Here is a 21080-nt window from a genome sequence, read left to right as displayed (position 1 = left end):
AGATACAGAGAGAGAGAGAGAAAGAGAGATACAGAGAGAGAAAGAGAGAGAGAGAGATACAGAGAGAGAGAGAAAGAGAGATACAGAGAGAGAAAGAGAGACATACAGAGAGAGAGAAAGAGAGAGAAAGAGAGATACAGAGAGAGAAAGAGAGACATACAGAGAGAGATACAGAGAGATACAGAGAGAGAGAGAGAAAGAGAGAGAGAGAAACCACTGTACTGTGATGACACCAGGTTCTAATACAGATATAATCATATAGATCATATAGAGCTTCAATATAATGTACACACATATCCAAACAATCAATTACAATGATAATTAATATATAATTAACTGTAAATCTGAACTTTTTATGTATGAATTGTTGTCAACTGATAAATTGTAGTTTTTTTCTCTATTAATTAATGAATTCATTAATTCATTTATTAATGCTTTGGCAACACTGTAATTTACTACAGTCATGCCAATAAAGCTTCTTTGAATTGAACTGAAATTGAGAGAGATACGGAGAGAGAGAGAAAGAGAGAGAGAGAGAAAAAGAGAGAGAGAAAGAGAGAAAGAGAGACAGAGATGGAAAGTGAACACCTGGTTATTAAAGCACATTTGTATACATTTTTATACACTATGTTTTTCTGATATTTTAGAATAATGAGAGATCGTTATGGACAGAGCTGTGATGGTTCTGAACAAGACAGAGAAAACAGAGATTGACGAAAAGGCAGAAAAAAAGATAAAGGAAAGAGAGCAAAAGAAAAATTAGAAGAATACAGATAGACAATTAGAGAGAGAGATAGAAAGACAGATAGAGAATAAAAATATTTTAATTATTGATTTGTTATTCACTACATTTATTTTATTGTAATTTGTTGTTTTCATTGTTGTAATGCTTTGGCAAATAAAGCTTCTTTAATCCTGAAGTCTGAGAAGGTAAGTAAGTGAGAGTCAGGGGAAAAGGAGAGATAGAAAAGAAAGAGATGGAGAGATTAATGTAAGAAAGTGAGAGAAAAGAAATGCAGAGAATGGAGAAATAGAGAGGGGGAGATAAGTGTGTGTGTGTGTGTGTGTGAGAGAGAGAGAGAGAGCGAGAGAGAAAGATGGAAAGTGAACACTGGGTTAGTAAAGCAGCCAGGAAGATAATAGAGCTTCTTAGACTTCTGCTCAATGTACAATTGTAAACATTTTATACAATTATTCACTATTTTATTCTGATATTTCAGATTAAGGTTTTTTATAATTAGGCTTCATTATGGACAGAGCTGAGATGGTTCTGAACATGTTGAGTAATAATAATATAGAAAAATGTATTTTGAGGCAAATTTAAGAAGAAAATGGAAAATGAGATATAATTGGTTCAATGACAATCTCTTTTAAAGTAATGAAGAATAAAGACAGACAGAAAAAAGAGAAGTAGACAGAATAGTGAAAGTAGACAAAAGGAAATAGAGCAAAAAGCGAGTTAGAAGAAGTAAAAAAAGAGGTAGAGGGAGAAGAAAGAGAGAACTGAGAGAGAAAACAGATAAACAATGAGAGAGAGATGGAGAGACAGAGATTTGGAAAGTCTGTATTTTATTGTACTTTTATTAATATTTATACATATATATTTTTATTTTGTTGTTTATCATTGTAATGCTTTAACAGTTTGAATTTTGACATAGAAAGTTAGCGAGAGTCAGGAAAAAAGAGAGAGAGAGGGATAGAAAACACAGAGATGGAGAGATGAAAGTAATAAAGTTAAGTGAGCGAGAAAAAAGAAATGTAGAGAATGGAGAAATGGAGCGAGGGGGAGATAAACGTGTGTGTGTGTGTGAGAGAGAGAGAGAGAGAGAGAGAGAGAGAGAGAGAGAGATGGGTGGGTGGTGGTGGGGGGGTGGATGGCTGTTCCAGATGCCAGGCTATTTATACCAACTGTATGTGTGTGTGTGTGTGTGTGTGTGTGTGTGTGTGTGTGTGTGTGTGTGTGTGTTTCTTGATTCCCAGCTCATCCCAAATCCTCTAAGCTCTCACACACACACACATACACACACACACACACACATACACACAGCTGAGTGTTCTCTCTGTTCTTCTTACCTTATTTAACCACTCCACTCTCTCCACATCTGGAAAGTGAACCTAACAAACAAACAAACAAACAAACAAACAAACAAATAAATAAGATCAATAATCTCATTATCTGATCAGCAAAACACTGAAAAAGAGAGAGAGATAAAAGCAGAGACAGACTGAGAGAGACAAAGAGAGAAATTAATGGGAAAAAGATAAGAAAGTGAGGAAACAGAAAGATAGAGAGAATCTCTAAGTGAGGGGAAGGTAGAGAGAAATGGATGTGTAAAAAAGTAAATAAAAGAATAAAGAGAGATTGGATAGCAAAGCAAGATATGATTAAAGTGGAAAAGAGAGACAGACAAAAGAGAAAAAGGAAAGAGGGAAAAGAAAGTGGTAAAAGAAAGAAAGAAAGAAAGAAAGAAAGAAAGAAAGGTAGAACAAGAAGATAAGAAAGAGAATAAAGAAAGAAGCAAAAAAAGTAGAAGGAGAGTGAATTAAGGTGGAAGGAAGAGAAGAGAGAAAAGAAAGAGACTGAGAGAAGAAAGAAAAGAGAGATAAAAGAGATAAAAGAAAGGATTGAAAAATAAAAGAAAGAAAGCAGAGAAGGAAAAGTGAGACTGAAAAAAGAGCAATAGTCAATTCTACAAAAGTACAGTAAATCCCATAAAAAGTGTGTGTGTTTGTGTGTGTGTGGTGTGTGTGTGTAATAAAAGCCTGTAGGTATCTCTCACACACTAATGCCTCTGGCTTTTAAACATAATGAATAAATAAAAGCATAAAAAATCAAACTCAGCACAAACTGCAGCTTCTACAGTTCAGCTCAACACACTGCAGCTGTATAACCATCTACAGCTTCAACGATTACATTTACATTCCACATTTATTTATATTCTACGGTTTCAGGGTTTTTTATGTTGTGCCGCCAGATTTGAGAGAGAATTTTAGTTTTTTTACTCCACATTAATGTCAATAGTTACATTAAAGTTAGCTTCTATATTGGAAGAGAAACATCAGTAACCTGAACAAAGTCAATAAAATAGGCGTTCATTAATATTTTAATCATTCTCACACAGTGATGAGAAGCGTCAGCCAATACTGTGCAGCATACTCTCAACCGGAAACCACCTGGAGGACTGCACAAGGCACTGAAGTGTTGACCCAGCACAGGGTGCTAATCCATATCTGTACTTACTTACACATATTTATATAAGGAGCATTGCAATTGACATTGTTTATACAGTTAAGAAATGTGTTGTACACATTGTATTTAAAATGTGTTACAAATATTAAGAAAAAGCCAAATTGTGAGAAAGTGCATTGTTGCACCTCTATTGTTTATACTTCAGAAAAAAAAAAATCTTAATTCACATCTGATTAAAATATCGAAGTATCGTGAATCGAATCGGGAACAGAGTGTATCGCTACACCCCTATTCTGTAACTAACTATTTCTCTTTAGAGAAATAACAGATGAAGCCAGAGAGTGGTGAGTACTGATTCCTACACCTTCAAATAAATACTCTTGAAAACTGGAGAAAAAAATTGCTACAGGAAGACGTCTGTCTGACCCACATGGAAAGAACAGCTTATTCTTTTAGAGGCACTAAGTCATAAAGTCATAAAATCATTGCTAAAATGAGAAAAAAAAGCCATACATCACTGCTACTGGACTACTAAACAATAGGGGTGTTCTAAAACTTTTGACCAGTGGTGTATAGCCCTATTCAGACGGGATTAGTTTCTTAGTGGGACGTCTGTGAAAAATATTTCATACTTCTACTCAGTGATTCAATTCTTGCATTCCTGCAATTGAAAAAACAGGAGGACCAGTGAGTTTTTATTTTTTTTTAGCTTTCTCGGTCACATGACATCAGTAGCGTTCAGTAGCTCCTCCATTTCCACTCGCTGTTGTGTTTTTACTTGGATCTCAAAAGTCCCAAAGTGTAATTACGGTGCGTGGAAGGAACAAATAGCTATTTTATTAAACGCGAGGAGACGAAACTCAAGAGATGTGCTTCCGGACAGGACTAAAATTACTGGAGGACCATGATTACAGGAGTTCAGAGCAAAACAGCAGATAAATTAGCCTGTCATTTTTTTAGCAGAGGATGTCTGAGAAAACACATAAATTGTCGTTCTGGACAGGAATAAAATCACAGAGGATCCTAAATAACAGAGAAAATTACCCCAGAACCCCCTAAGAAACTAATCCATTCTGTATAAAGCTTATGTCCACAAACATAACTGAAATACACTGAACACACTCCTGCAGCTTAAGAAGCGCTACAGCTAATAATGCTAACTCTGCGTTAGTGTGGCAGCAGAGTGGGATGGGCAGGAGCAGATGATGGATTGCTAACACACATTTAGTGTGTAGCTGCACACACACATTCAGTCACACACACACACACACACAAACACACACACACACACTTTCTCACTGTTCTGTCACTCTGATCACTTATAAAGCTGAGCTGACAGCAGCAGCAGCTCATCTCTCTACAGGGACAGAGTGTCTTATCTTCTCTATTCTTCTCACTCTTCAACACTGAGGGGTTTCACTATCAAAAAACACTCAGTGTTCACTTTTACACTATTTTTTTAAACTATTTTCAACATTTCTTATCGTACAATATATAAACATAACCTATCGGACGCAATAATATCGCCAACATTTTTTAATATTATGACGAAATTATACCCTGAAATATTGTGCCATATCACCCACCCCTAATTACTAATTATCACATCTGGGTACTAATGTTTTACTATTTTTATCAAAAGAAAAAAATCACACTGTTCTCATTTCCCATTATATATCTACTAGAGACTATAGATTATATCTGTCCAGTTTTATTTATTTCACTTTAATCCTGGATATATGGAGATATATGGAGTGCATTATTAGTATTATTAATAGCAGATAAATAGATACTTTATTTATCCTGAAGGAAATTTAGGGTCATGACATTCTGGATCATTGACTTCTGTTACGGTACCACTTTAAAATAAGACTACCTTTATAAAGGGTTTATAAATGGTTTACAATTAGTTTATTAATGTTTACTAATTAGGTTGTAAATGCCTTAAAAATCATTAATAATCAGTTATAACACATACGTAGAAAGGGCAGCAATGACCTGTTGTTTGCCAAATAGTGATTATATTACACAGCCATCTATATTGTAGCCCTTTCTACGTATGTGTTATAACTGATTATTAATGATTTTTAAGGCATTTACAACCTAATTAGTAAATATTAATAAACTAATTGTAAACCATTTATGAACCCTTTATAAAGGTAGTCTTATTCTAAAGTGGTACCTCTGTTACATATCTGATACAATTCTTGTATTTTTTATATCTCAGCAATTAATAAAATTAAATTTTTATTTTGTTGCAGTAGTGTTTTCTTGAAATATATATATATATATTTTAGTCAGTGTTTTGTCATATCACCAGGATTATTGTATCGAGAAAATACCATGAAATATCATGATATTATTTTAGGGCCATATCGCCCAGCCGTAACATAACCTCAGTCATTTTACTGACCTCAATATTGAACATTGTGTTTACTTAACAAGGAGATCCCATCACTGTATATTCCAATTCCAACATCTATATATTCATAATCGTTAAAGATTTATTGCTCTTTATTCTTAAGTATTTAATCTCTTAAAACACTGGAGATTACAGTATTTTCCTGTTTTCCTGTATATAAACCCACTGTTATAACTGTAAGATCAGTATAAAGTATCAACAAGTCACATCTACAACAGGAAGTGACATCAGCTAGTTTTTCTGAAGATCATGGGAAGATCAAAATTAAATTCCCTCATTAGCTTTTCTGTATATTTGATCTTACTGCAACTATATCTTATCTTAAAACTCAGTCCTGTTATCTAAACTAATTCTTACATCTTATTTATTTATTGTTAAAATACAAATTTTGGGAAAATCACTAGAATGTGCTCAGTGTCCTCATGCTATTAGCATAGCCATCATTTAGCTAATTTTCACGTTTTTGCTAATTCAATGCTAAAAACCCATTCCTGTTACTTTCAGTCCTGTTACTCAAAACATAAAAGGTAACATGAATAAGTGCCCGTAACAGGAGTGAAGTTTCAGTAACTGGAGTGGAGTTTCAGTAACTGGAGTGGAGTTTCAGTAACAGGAGTAAAGTTGCAGTAACAGGAACGAGTGCCAGTAACAGGAGTAAAGTTGCAGTAACAGGAACGAGTGCCAGTAACAGGAGTAAAGTTGCAGTAACAGGAACGAGTGCCAGTAACAGGAGTAAAGTTGCAGTAACAGGAACGAGTGCCAGTAACAGGAGTAAAGTTGCAGTAACAGGAACGAGTGCCAGTAACAGGAGTAAAGTTGCAGTAACAGGAATGAGTGCCAGTAACAGGAGTAAAGTTGCAGTAACAGGAATGAGTGCCAGTAACAGGAGTAAAGTTGCAGTAACGGGAACGAGTGCCAGTAACAGGAGTAAAGTTGCAGTAACAGGAACGAGTGCCAGTAACAGGAGTAAAGTTGCAGTAACAGGAACGAGTGCCAGTAACAGGAGTAAAGTTGCAGTAACAGGAACGAGTGCCAGTAACAGGAGTAAAGTTGCAGTAACAGGAATGAGTGCCAGTAACAGGAGTAAAGTTGCAGCAACAGGAATGAGTGCCAGTAACAGGAGTAAAGTTGCAGTAACAGGAACGAGTGCCAGTAACAGGAGTAAAGTTGCAGCAACAGGAATGAGTGCCAGTAACAGGAGTAAAGTTGCAGTAACAGGAACGAGTGCCAGTAACAGGAGTAAAGTTGCAGTAACAGGAACGAGTGCCAGTAACAGGAGTAAAGTTGCAGTAACAGGAACGAGTGCCAGTAACAGGAGTAAAGTTGCAGTAACAGGAATGAGTGCCAGTAACAGGAGTAAAGTTGCAGTAACAGGAATGAGTGCCAGTAACAGGAGTAAAGTTGCAGTAACAGGAACGAGTGCCAGTAACAGGGCTGATTTTGTCATAAATATAAATTATTTGAATATGCAGTCAACTGTTCCTCTAAAATAAAGACTTTCTTGAGAAGAAATTAAAGGGATGTGTGGACTTGCTTTTAAACATGCTTTTTAAATGTCACATGAGATTTATGACCATCTTTAGCTTAGAAACCTTGTAAAAATAATAAGTAAAGCTGCCTGAGACTGACCTTAAATGTGTGTTATTAGATTCAGAGCTGAAAAATGATAAAAAATGGAAGAGTTACAACAAGCAAATGGCACACATTCGGTGGAAAGGTCATTTTACTATTTTCGCCCTGCCCTTCAAACTGCTGTCCAGTGTGAAAACAGGGTAAGAACTGACATTAAAACTGACCCATGCTTTTGTTTACCCAAGGATAGCAATTACTCTGAGTTTCCAGAGGAGATAAATAAGAAGTAAAAGACAGCGGCTGTTTAAGGTTACTGTGGTAACAGTGTTTCTATGGTGGCAGTGCCTATATCACATGAATGAATTTACTGATTTAATTCTGACCTTGGGGCTATTTAATCTCAGACGCTGGTGATGATGTTTATTGTGGCTCAGGCTGATTATGAAGCAGTTAGACAGGAACGCACTGTAACCTGATGAGCTCTTACTGTGTTTGTGGAGCTTTAGTCCAGTCAGGCTGGTTAATCTTCAGATTAACACTGTTCAGACTTAAACCAGCAGCTGGTGAACTGGGATCAGCACTGGACTCTGAATGTTTTCAGTGTTAACCTGCTTAGAATTACTCAACATCAGAGTTTAATGTTAAAGGTACGTATTATACCTGCTTTTACACAAGTTAGAATAGGTCTATGGTTTATACAAAACATGTTCATGAAGTTATTTACACAAAATCACTCTCACATAGCTCTATTCTTACCAGTTTCAGTCCCTTTCAGAATGAGCCATTTAAGGGCTCTGTCACTTTTATGCAAACAAGCTGTTGTTGGTTGTGCTTCATGTATATGATCAGCATTTAGTTATGCTTAACTGCAACAGAAGAACAAAACTCATTATTTAAAAGTTCTTACATCTCCTTCTTTAGCTGACTTGCCACGGACAGTGGGTATAGATCCCTCCCTCAGATGAAGTCTGCTGGCTAATCCTGCTGTTTATTGTCTGAGATTCTCAAACAATATAACTGAAATAGTGTTTCTTCAACTGACCTAGTGGGTGGAGCTCTGGTGGGGGTTGATGGGTAAGAGGTGGAGCAAGGGAGGTTCTATGCAAGCTTCCTTATTCGGATATATGATTCATGACTCTAAACTCTTTGAACTGATTAATAGAAAATGGATGGATAGATTTTCTTTTGAGCTCGGAGTGTTCACATGTACAGTAAAGACCACAAGTACAAATACAAAAAAAAAAAAGGACTTATGTCCCCTCAAATAAGTAAAGACGATTGACGATTAAATGTGGCTTTATATTAGGAAAAAATTGATAGATTTGACAAAAAAAATTGATTTAGGACACTTAGAGTCAGTCTCCCAGACAGGGATTAAGCCTAGTCTATAGTCTATAGGCAAACTATGGAGTCAAAATTTAATCTATATCTTGGAGTCCCTGCATAAATCATATTATTTATATTTTATCATTGTCCATCTTCATTTGTTTTTTTTTTTTTTTTTTTTTTTTTTTTTTTCATTTTTTAAATTTTTGACATAATGTAAATCTGGCACCTGTTCTTTTACATTTTGTTAAAAATTCCATGATGAATGGACCAATAGAAAAATTCACAATTTCACACAAAGGTCCTCGTAATTGGAACTGTCTACCACACAGTCCAAGAACTTGCAATAATCTGATTCTCTAAAAAAGCTAACTAAATTAGAATCAGTTATTTTTTAAATCTATATTACTTTAATCATCCTGCACCTATCTATGACTATCTATCGATGCTTTAGATTTTTTTTAAATAGGCAAATATCCTAAATCCAGCCAATAAACCATGCTAGCAACAAATCACTGCTGTCATCACAGGACAAACCACATTATTATATGTTATTATTAGGATATGTTGCCCAAGAAAATGATGATTAATATTACGATATCATGATTCTGTGATACTCGATATACTGCATCACAAGACTATAAGCTTCAGTGCTAGTTCTAACAGGAAACTCCTGTGCTCGTCACTCGTATCTCAACCAATAACCACCACCTCCAGTTTGGTCCCTGCCAACTGCCTGGTGGTTGACTCCGCCCCTGCCTCCTTCATACGGCAGGATCTGCAAGGGTCCTGATGATGCATGCCTGGGCTGATGACGGGGCCTACTCCAAAGACTAACTTTACAGTCTTCCTGATAGAACTTAAATTTTTGTGAATACTTCACAGCGCCTATGGGAGGTCGCAGGTTTGAACCCCGGTCATGCAGCATTGCCATCAGCTGCCGGAGCCCTGAGAGAGCACAATTGGTCTTGCTCTTTCTGGCTGGGTACAGTAGATGGCGCACTTTGTTTCCCCTCATCACTCTTAGGGTGATGTGGATCAGCACAAGGCTGCGTCTGTGAGCTGCTGTATCAGAACCAAGTCACTGCGCTTTTCTCCGAGCGTTAGCACTGCGCTGTGATGCTACTCGGAAATGCTACAGCATCAGCAGCAGTTCAAAAAGAGGCGGAGTCTGACTTCACATGTATGACTAGTCTTCACCCTCCTGGTGTGTTGGGGCTTTACTAGTGATAAGGGGAGTCCTAATGAGTGAGTGGCTGAGTAAAATTGGGAAAAAATATATAAAAATACTCCTAAATAAGCAAATACCAGCAATTACGTCCATATTATTTGGTTCCAATTTAATTTATCAGCCCAGCACTCAGAACTCTTTCTCAGAACAGACACAGACACAGTTGGCAGCTTCAGAAACAGCTGCCCCTCCTGCCACAGTGCCGTAACAACACCGCCCCCAAAAACAGCTCCACCTGCCACTTCCCCCCGTGAGTCTGCAGGCAGTATGAGTAAGCAGTCTGCTCTGCTCGTGTACACTCACTCCGTCTCTCCTTTCATCTTCCAATCAAATCCCTCATCTTTTGGAGAAGCCTTCAGCCGGGACTCATCAGAGTGTCTGAGGTGTATATCAGATCTGTGAGATCTCAGACTGCAGAGAGCTGATAAATCCACACATCACTCCGTACACAGACGCTTTAGAGCAGACGAATGGGCCGGAGCTCGGGCCGCTCGGCGATGTGAGTTACAGTACAGGTTGATAGATATCTCCGGCCTGCGGGATGCACCGCGAAAAAGCTGTGAGAGAACACAGTCTGAGAATCCATCAAACTCAAACTGAGACGGGATTCACCACTGCTAACACACCATCAGATCAATAGGAACCCTGTGCATCAAAGCACTGACAGTCAGTGTGTGCGCTGTAATCCTGTGGGTCAACTGATCTTCTTCACAAGACTATGGCGTCACATCAATGTTAAAAGTCGGGGGCGCAAAAATACTAGGGATGGGCGATATGGCCCTAAAATAATATCACGATATTTCATGGTATTATCGCGATAACGATACTCTTGGCGATATGACAAAAAAATACAAAAATGCACTACTGCAACAAAACAAAACTTACATGTTATTATTGTATACGATATGATATTGCTCACCACTAACTGAGATATTACAAAAATTCAAGAATTTTTTGCAGATTTGTAACAGAACTTCAAATATCTCCATATATCCAGGATTAAAGTAAAATAAATGATACTGGACAGATATAAACTCTCTAGTAGATATATAATAGGACAGCAAAAAACAGCAAAAAAGTTGAACCCTGATGTGATAATTAGGGGTGAGTGTTATGGCATGATATTTCAGGGTATAATATCATTCACAATAGTTAAAAATGTTGGCGATATTATCGCTTACGATACAATATGGCACACCCCTAAAAAATACCATGTGAAAAAATTAACCATCGTGTTTTAACATTTTGCGTATGTAAATTGACTTCTTGTAAGCGCAAATGTGAAAATTGCGTGCAAAAAAAGGGCAATTGTGTGCGCGCTGAACAGAATATCGCTCTCCAGCTTCATTTTTCTCCTCCTGGGTGTTTTTTTCCTCTCGAATCCACAGTTCTCCTTGCACGCCATGCAAATTACCTGCAGCTTTTGCTTTTGCTCTAGGGCAGGGGTAACCAACCTTTTTGAAACTGAGAGCTACTTCTTGGGTACCAATTAATGTGAAGGTCTACCAGTTTGATACACACTTGTGAAATCACAAAACTGCTTAATTTACCCTTAATTAAATGTTATTACTATTAATAATTAATTATATGTTTAGAACAGGCCTGCGGGCTACTCATAAGGTCCTTGCGGGCTACCTGGTGCCCACGGGCACCACGTTGGTGACCCCTGCTCTAGGGTTTTGAAAGGGGTGGTTTTAACAGTTTGAGGGAGGAGTCAGGGTCGCTTCCCTTAGCGAATGCTATTGGCTGATATCTCCAGGGTTTGTGACGGACTGCCTACTTCCAAAACCGGAGGAGGGCGGAGAAAGAAGGACAGCAGGAGAGTTAGCCAACTAGCTATGCTAACATCCAAACAACACACTCTCCGGCGCTGTTAGCCCGGGTTTAGTGCCTGGAATGACCGGCTCTCTCATTCAGCGCCTGGAGCGACCGACCCTCCGGCGCTGTCTGCCCGGGTTGTTCATACACATTTTAAGTGCAGATATCAGTGCGGACATGGACAACAAAACCAAAAATCAACTAAATAAACTAAACTAAACTCAGATGAAATGTTGACACACAATCTTTAATAATAAAATGTGTGTCAGATCCTGAGAGCTACACTGAATTAACTCTGAACTGATGGATGAATTTGTTAGCTCAAAATAGATTTTCTTAGTCGGTAAACTAAAACAAAAAGATTTGTAGACCAAAACTCTTTGGGTATTTTTATTTTTCTGAAACTTCTTAAGGCCCGGAAATTGCCACTTTTTAAAATTCCATGACTTTTCCAGGTTTTTCATGACTGTACGAACTTTGGATTAGACACTGGCTCTAGCCACAAGAGGGCTTTAAAAAATTGCTTCTCGCGCTTTCCAAAAAAAAAAAGCTGGCAGAGGCTATTTTTGGGTAGTGTACCTCTTGCTGAGAGATCATTGACCTGTAGACACGCCTCTACAATGCACTCTAAGGCATTTTGCCAAGTTTACAGACTTTGAGAGAGGCGTATCATTGTCCTCAGAGAAGCAGATGGATGTTTTGTCTTTACTGTACAGCGTCATAATGCCTGGCATTTTTCAGCAGGATAATGCTCACCCACACAAAGCAAGGCTTTCTAGGAATGTCTCCACCCGTTTTCAGCACTTTCACATTCTGCCTGTACTCCACCTTTGAATAAACTTTTTTAATACCATAAATTTTCTAGAAATCACTGAATAATCATGAGTTCCAGTACTTGTACTTGTTTTTATGGTATATCTCATGAGGTGGTAAAATTATGAGATTATAAAAAACAGTTAACAAGAAATGCTGAAAAAATTGACCATCAGATCAATCAACACTGTGTCACAAACCCCTCAGATCTACCAGCAACAAGACAATGTTAACATGCTCGAGATTAAAATAGGGTGTAAATCAGTCAGGTGCTCATGCTGTTCCACGTAAACAGTGGTCACCTTCTCGTATGGAAGGACATCACAGAGCCCCTCTGACCACCAGCGAGACCCAGGGGATCAGCACGGGTCTAAAGTTAGAGCCAATCACGTCACAGAGCTGCTGCTTTTGTTTACTGGCCGTAGTGACAGCTCTGACTCTGGATCGGGCTTTGATGCAGAGCATTACTGTAGATCAGCTGGACTCAGGGGGCTTTCCTCCAGATCACTAACAGCACTGCACTGGAATGTAATAGATAATACATTGTTAATACATGTGCACTTTTCCTTTATTAATATCTTTTTTTTACAATATAATATTATTTCTTATAATTTATAAGAAAAAACAAGGACTATAACTATCAAGATATGGCCCTAAAACAATATTTCATATAATGATATTTTTGGCAATATGAAAAAATACAGTTTTTTTAAATAATATATTACAACAAAATAAATATTAAAGTTGATTTAGTATAAATATAAGGAGTTTTCTCATTCATTTGTCATGAAAAAAAATCTATAAATGTTTATCTATTTCCTAAACACGTCGGTTGTTTTGGCTGATGCCAAAATCGCACCTGTCTCTCCCACACTCAGCCCTGCCTGCGATCTCCAGCCTGCGATACCCAGAATGCCCCACACACTTACACCACTCCCCATACACCTTCAGGAAGTAAATCACCGGAATATTGATTGCACCTGTTCACACCCACATAAATTTACCCTCACTCCACACACACACCTTGCTTAATATTGCTGGTTTTTCACATACAATGCATTTATCCCATTGCCTGTGTTCACTCTCTCGTTTTCGACCTCTTTTTTTTGCCTAACCTGTGACATTGTCTACTCTTTTGTGACCTCTGGACTTATTCTAGTTTATGGTATGTTTACTCCCCATTGCTGCTGTATACTGGTATTGACCCTGAACATACTGACTATTCCCTGTACTTCTATTTTTATCAATAAACCAAGACAACGGTAACTTACCAAGACTAAAATAAAAATAGTATATTCAGCAAATGGAAAAAGAAATACAAAATAGACTTCCAAGAATATTGCTATATTACAATATGGAGTTTTTATATTAATATTGCATGCAATATGATATGACACAGCCCTACAATCAAGACATTTGACATTTTTACTTTTCTTTACATTATTTCATTGATAGCATTTAACATTTAAAGGCTCTCTGCTCGTCCTAAAGATTCTATTCTATTTTTGTAAGTGGAAATGCGCCAAATGGTTTAAAATTCGGTACTCAAACTGGAATGGACTCTGATCCACATCCAAACATAATTTTAGAAATCCAATAGTCTAAGAGTTTTGCCAGATAAAATCATTTAAAACAAGTGCTAAATGTCTTGATGTGCTAAATCTAAAACGGGTGTCCTCACTCTTTCTTATTCTCTGACTCCTTTTTAGAGTTCGTTTTAAGCACTTTGCAGTTTGTCATTTAGTGTTTTGTCAGATTACTGAATGCCATTCATGATTATGAAAACTTCTGTTATCTTATCATTTAAATAAAGTGGAGCTTTGTGATGTAATGTGAGAATGTTCCTTCTGTGTCCCTCATTCACAAACGAAACGAAAAGGACTTTAAGATAGCACAGCTATAAGGGCGACAACAGGATGGATTATATCAAACTTGTATTTAGTGTCTACGAAACAGCACAACAACAAATCACAGCACTAACACTGACGCAGTACTGACCACAGCACTAACATTGACACAGTACTGACCACAGCACTGACACAGCACTGACACAGAACTAACCATAACACTGACACAGTACTGATCACAGCACTAACACTGACACAGTACTGACCACAGCACTGACACAGTACTGACCACAGCACTGACACAGTACTGACACAGAACTAACCATAACACTGACACAGTACTGACCACAGCACTAACACTGACGCAGTACTGACCACAGCACTAACACTGACGCAGTACTGACCCCAGCACTGACACAGTACTAACCATAGCACTAACCATAACACTGACACAGTACTGATCACAGCACTAACACTGACACAGCACTGACACAGAACTAACCATAACACAGACACAGTACTGACCACAGCACTGACACAGCACTGACACAGTACTGACCACAGCACTAATCATAACACTGACACAGTACTTACCACAGCACTAACACTGACACAATACTGACCACAACACTGACACAGAACTAATCATAACACTGACATAGTAATGACCACAGCACTAACACTGACACAATACTGACCACAGCACTAACACAGCACTAAACACTATACTGACCACAGTATTAAGTATTAAGTACTGACACAGCATCAAAGACACTGAACACAATACTGAACAAAGCACAGACACCACACTACTTCGATAGAGATAGATTCTAGAAAGGGACTGTCATTGGCCCATATAAAAATGTTAGCTAGGATGGTATCTGGCACTGTGACTAATTTTAACAGATCATCTAAGTTCTGTAAGTTATGAGTTGGGATCAATGAGCATCAAGGAGCATTAAGGATCCTTGGATGTCAATAACCCTGTCACTGGTTCTCGTTCCTCTGAGCACTTTGTATGATGTTCTGACCCGCTCGTTTTTTTTTTTTTTGTATCAAAGTGTCTTAGATTCAATAACTATAAAAACTGACTAAATGACTCGCCCAATCAAACTGCTGAATTTAGGTGTTCACTTCCATGATCACACGTGTATAAAAAAAAAGAAGCTTATCATGCAGACTGCTTCTACAAACATTAGTGAAAGATTGAGTCGCTCTCAGGAGCTCAGTGAACTCCAGCACTGTGGTACAGTGATAGGATGCAGCACCTGTGCAACAAGTCCAGTCGTGAAATTTTACTACTCGCTACTAAATATTCCACAGCCAACTGGCAGTGCTATTATAAAAAAGTTGAGGCATCTGAGAGGACAACAAGCCAGCCGTGAAGTGTTATGCCACATATTAGAGCCGGGTCTGAGGAGCATAGTGCAAAGAGGTCTTCAAATTGCTGCAGAATCAATTACTACAGACCTTCAAACTTCAAGTAGCTTCAGATGAGCTCAAAACAGCAGAGAACAGAGAGCCTCATGGAATGGATTTCCATCACCAAGTGCAATGCAAAGCGATGAGTTAGTCGATTACCAGAAGAACTGTACTTGTCTAACAGCATTGTGCCAGGTGTAAAGTTTGGTGGAGGGGGGATAATTATGCTGTGCAGTGATTTTTCAGTATCTGGTCTTGGCCCATTAGTGGCATTTTCCTCATTACTTTACTTTTACTTTTATACTTTAAGTAGTTTTGAAACCAGTACTTTTACTTAAACAGTAAAAAGCTTTATACTTTAATTTCTACAGAAGTATTTTATTAAACCCTAGTATATTAAACCTCTAGTAGTTTGCCACTCCAGTTGGTGGTCTCCATAACTATCCCACGCTTGGGGGCGTGTCCAGTTACTTCTGAGCGTGCGGTGCACCTGTCACTCACCCATGCCGGCATGTCCTCGTGCTCTCCCCACTCCCTGCTCTCCAGCTCGCGCTGCAGCCGCGCGCTCCTGCGTGCCCTCCGCTTCCTCCACACGAAGAGCAGCGCGAGCCCCAGCAGCAGCCAGCACGCGCTCAGCTCCAAGTACCCGAGCGCGTACACGGGGAACACAAGCACGAGCGTGCGGGCAAGGTGCGACCAGGCGCGCGCCGCCTCACCTGCGGCGCGAGACCAGCACCTGCCGCCCTCTCCGGGTGCGCTCGCGCTGGGGTCAAAATCAGCCATCTGTTGGGATTTAATTAATTTATTTTTTACGTTTTTCGTTATTCCTTCGGAGCTACGTAGCGCTGCTGCACGTGCAACCACAGTCCATTCCGGTATAGTCTCGAGACATTATTAAAAATTATATGAATATCACTATGGATAATCCAGTGCGCATGTTCAGCCCATCCTGTCTCGTACGTTGATCCAGTCTCTGCGATATTATTAATAATAAAAAATACTCCAGATATGTAGTATTGTAGCAGTAATAGTAATTCCAAGGCGCGTGGGATTTTTTTTGGCACGTGCGACTAGCGCACCGCCGCTCGAGCGCTCTTTACTCTTCTGATCATCGACTCTCCTCACAGCCTCAGCGCAACTCCGAGGAGGGGCGTGGTCTCTTAAACACGCCCTCTGCGTGCACCCGTATTTTATTGGTTCATAAGTAATGAGGGCGGAGTCTGCTCAGTTTAGCACGCTCTGACGCACGCTCAGATCTGTTTATGTTAACACTAAGAGTTTTAAAAAGAAGCAAAATGAAATAAAAATACTTATTTTTATTTAAATAGAAATAGAAGAAAACATTCATTTATTCATTTACACATCAATTATGCATTACTTTTCTTTTCTACCTTCTACATAATATTTTTGTGTATGTGTATACAGATGTATATATTTTATATATTTTATTTTGTACATATATTTATTTTTGATATAACATTCTTTTCTTTCTGTTTTTAGCTCAAGCCAGAGAACGTTATAAGAACGTTTAGTAACTTTTTGAAAAGGTTCGAGGAAGGTTAGCCTGTAACATTACATAAATAATGTTCCAGGAACGTTCTGAAAACATGTGACATAATAATGGGTTTCATTACAACCTGATAAGAATGTTTCTTAGAGAAAATCCCCAGCAAGACGCATACTACGTTATGGAAACGTTAAAAGTAACACCCCCATTGATAAGTGGCGTTGCCACTAAGAAACAAACGTTTCTAAGATCATGCAAAAAACTTATCAGATTTAATTTTCTAGTTTTCGTTTAGAAAACGTTCTACTAACCACGTTCTATCTATCTGAGAAACGAGAAACAAACAGTTCAGGTCAGAAACGAAGGTTTTTGGCGCCACCTGCCGTCCACGAGCTGTAGGTACCCAGGGTTTTACTGCAATGAGATAGATAGCTTGCACTGAAGTATCATTCACCACAAATCTATCTATCTATCTATCTATCTATCTATCTATCTATCTATCTATCTATCTATCTATCTATCTATCTATCTATCTATCTATCTATCTATCTATCTATCTATCTATCTATCTATCTATCTATCTATCTATCTATGGGCGTTGATTCAGTGTCAGAATTTCAAAGTGATGATGCCTCTTAGGCAATGTTAAATAAAGGTTGTTTTAAGGTTATTTTTCCTTCAACATTTACAGATGTTCTGCAGCCAATATATTAACGTTTATTTATTTTGGCCCTTTCTCTTTTAACTCTAAGCCAGTTATTCAACTGAACATTAAAATTCATTTCAATTGTACAGTAGATTTTTTATAGTCATCTAAAAGCACTTTTAAAAATAAAAAAATAAAAAAATAAATAAAAACGACAAAAACTGAAAAAAACTATTAAAAAGTAAAAGAATAAAATGAGCGTTTCGACTATCGTCCTGGTCTCCATGGTTATGCGCTGTGTTAGAGCGGTTGCTCTGGGTGTGATTGCTCAGGCCTGTTGTTAAGTTGACGCGGCGCAGTTGCTGTGTTTTCGGGAGCACTGCGCATGCGCGGCGCTGTGCTGATGGCGCTGGGTGCAGTAAGCAGGAGGTGATGTGAGGAGGAGAATCAGCGGGTAAAGGGTTAATAATGTCCGCGGAGAAGGTGAGCGGAATCCGGCTCTATCATACACAGATCTAACAGTACCCTGCCGCTCTTATTCAGGGTTAATATAGAGCTGTTTACCCGCAGAGCTGCTGTTTAACACGCCGAGCAACAGCACCGTTAGCCGCACTGCTAAATACACCGTTATAGCTCAGTTACTGTACTGTACTGTTACTGCTCAATTACAGTCCTGTTACTGTACTCTTACAGCTTAATTACAGTTCTGTTACTGCACTGTTACTGCTCTGAGTTACTGTCTTGTAACTGTACTCTTACAGTCCTGTTGCTGCTTTTACTTACAGCCCAGTTACTGTATTGTAACTGCTATCAGTTACTGTTCTTAGTTACACCCCTGTTACTGCTCTCAGTTACACTCCTGTTACTGCTCTTAGTTACAGCTTTGTTACTGTACTGTTCAGTCCTGTTACTGTACTGTTATAGCCTTGTTACTGTCCTGTTACTGCTCTCAGTTACAGCCCTGTTACAGCCTTGTTACTGCTTACAGTTACAGCCCTGTTACTGCTACTAGTTACAACCCAGTTACTGTACTGTAAGTGCTCTCAGTTACCGTTCTTAGTTAGATCCCTGTTACTGTACTGTTCAATCATGTTCCTGTACTGTTACAGTCCTGTTACTGCTCTCAGTTACAGCCTTGTTACTGTATTGTTACAGTCCTGTTACTGCTTGCAGTTACATCCAATTTATTATGCTGTTACTGCTCTCAGTTACAGCTCTCAGTTACAGCCTTGTTACTGTATTGTTACAGTCCTGTTACTGCTTGCAGTTACATCCAATTTGTTATGCTGTTACTGCTCTCAGTTACAGCTCTCAGTTACAGCTCAGTTGTAGTCATGTTACTGCTCTCAGTTATAACTCAGTTACAGCTCTGTTACTATACTGTTACAGTCCTGTTACAGCTCTCAGTTACAGCTCTATTACAGCCCACAGTTCACAGGTTTACTCAGTATACTCTGTTTAGACATTATATATATATTCCATTCTCAAATGGCCAACATATTCTCAGGTTCCCGTAAAACATAAATATGGATCACAGTGATGTGCAGAGATTCAGAGTTTATTCTGAATATCTGTCTCTTTCCACCTTCTTTCCTTAGAAAATAACGAAAGAAGACACATGGAAGGCTGAAGAGTTAATGAAGCACATTCAGGTAGGCTTGGGTGTTTTAAAGAAAGGAGTATAAAGATAAACAGGACAGGTTGCAGGACGTTATTTATGCAAAGTTGAGCAGTTTGAGTGTACAAATTTGAGTATTTTACTTTTGTCTTGAGTTCTTTTAAGTAATGCTAATCTGTGTGACGTTGTACAGAGTCTGGATGGAGAGAACCTGAGGAGAGAACGAACAAAAAGAGAAGAGATGCACAGAAAACTGCGAAGTGGAGAGTCTCTGGACCGCCGACACCGAGAACCAGAGAGAGATGAGAGGAGAGAGAGAGAGAAACCGAAAGAGAGAGACAGAGAGGAGGAAAGAAGGAGGAGGGACGAGCGAGAGAGGAGAAAAGAAAGAGAAAGGGATGGAGAGAGACGAGGCTCTGAGAGGAGAGGGGAAGGAGACGAGAGAGAGAACAGAGACAGAGAGAAAGAAAGACAGAGAGAGAGATATAAAGACAGAGATCGAGAGAGAGAGGGAGAACCGGGTAGGGAGAAAGAGAGAGAAAAACACAGAGATAGAGAAAGAGACAGAGACAAAGAAAGATCTAGAGATATAGACAGAGATAGAGAAAGGAGCGAGAGACATAAAGATCGAGAAAAGAAAGAAAGAGAGAAAGACAAAGAAAGGAATAGAGACAGGGACAGAGATAAGGAGAAAGACAGATATAAAGATAGAGAGAGGGATGAGAGATATAGAGATAGAGAAAGAGAAAAAGACAGAGAGAAGGAGAAAGATAGAGAGAGGAGGAGGGCCGAAAAGGAGAGACAAAGAGAAGTGGGGGAAGAAAAGTACAGAGAGAAAGATAAAGAGCGAGAGAGAGAAAAGAGAGAGCGTCACAGCGAGTACTCCGGACACACAGACAGAGGTAAGACCTAAAAAAAAATAGTGGTGGATAAGTTTCTAAATTATTATCACAATATTTTAGGGTATTTTTAAGAAAACAATAGTCTTGGTGATAAAACAGAACATTGATTTATATACTACTGCAGCAAAATAAATATAAATAAGTTCTATGTAATATAAATATAACAGTTTAATAGCTTATGTAGAAACTAATCTATGAACGTTTGTTTATTTCGTAAAAAGTAACTTACCAAGATTTTGTATAAAATTAAAAATATAACAAAAATAAAACAGTGTACCAACAAAAATCTACCACAGATCTAAAGTGCATACATACAAACTGCAATCAAACAACATCAATATATGGATTTTTTTTTTCTGTGTCATAAAATTGACCATATTAATTATATATTATCACGTACAATATGATACGGCACACCCTTATTGTCGTATTTGTTCATTCTAAAAAAATTTAAGGCTTTTAGAAAAGACTGACATGGCAAAAGTAATAGGACATGATACTACCCCTTGCCCTATGATTTTTGTTATCACACAGGCCAGTCACAGGACAGACACTCGCTGAAAAGAATCACATAAATGTATTGACAAAGGGACTAGGCTAACAAGAATAGTGAGGGACAGGCAGGGTCAGTAAACAAATGGCAGCAAATATAAACAACATACCAGAGAGAATAGTCAAGAAAACCAAGTTTAAACATGGGAGATCCAGCAAGAGAAAGCGGAAGGCAAGAGAGGAGTCAAAAATACAAACCCACTCAGGTATTTAT

General features: G+C 38.4%; 2 protein-coding genes and 1 long non-coding RNA gene across 7 annotated transcripts in view; 1 reads left to right on the top strand and 2 right to left on the bottom strand.

The window, feature by feature from the left end:
• Positions 1 to 16741, bottom strand: part of esyt2b (extended synaptotagmin-like protein 2b) — a 95495-nt gene extending 78754 nt beyond the window's left edge. For all 3 annotated transcript variants that reach the window (XM_049481946.1, XM_049481947.1, XM_049481948.1), the window contains exons 1-2: positions 16143 to 16741; positions 2074 to 2115 (exon numbers count right to left, since the gene is read on the bottom strand). In XM_049481946.1, coding sequence (XP_049337903.1) covers positions 2074 to 2115; positions 16143 to 16424 — 324 coding nt within the window. In that variant the 5' untranslated portion in view covers positions 16425 to 16741. The remainder of the gene's footprint in view (positions 1 to 2073; positions 2116 to 16142) is intronic.
• LOC125803769 (uncharacterized) overlaps positions 1 to 21080 on the bottom strand; it is a 152393-nt gene that overhangs the window by 78754 nt on the left and 52559 nt on the right. The window lies entirely within an intron of this gene.
• dync2i1 (dynein 2 intermediate chain 1) overlaps positions 18126 to 21080 on the top strand; it is a 30502-nt gene continuing 27547 nt past the window's right edge. Inside the window, exons 1-3 of one of the 2 annotated variants that reach the window (XM_049481943.1) lie at positions 18126 to 18277; positions 19393 to 19446; positions 19606 to 20314. In XM_049481943.1, the coding sequence (XP_049337900.1) occupies positions 18263 to 18277; positions 19393 to 19446; positions 19606 to 20314 (778 nt within the window). In that variant the 5' untranslated portion in view covers positions 18126 to 18262. The remainder of the gene's footprint in view (positions 18278 to 19392; positions 19447 to 19605; positions 20315 to 21080) is intronic. The other variant, XM_022685363.2, reaches the window with a different exon arrangement.

The sequence above is a fragment of the Astyanax mexicanus genome, chromosome 8 (assembly GCF_023375975.1).
Source record: "Astyanax mexicanus isolate ESR-SI-001 chromosome 8, AstMex3_surface, whole genome shotgun sequence".
Classification (NCBI taxonomy): domain Eukaryota; kingdom Metazoa; phylum Chordata; class Actinopteri; order Characiformes; family Acestrorhamphidae; genus Astyanax; species Astyanax mexicanus.
Note: the sequence above shows the minus strand (reverse complement) of the source record. Positions and strands in the feature narration are given on the sequence as shown.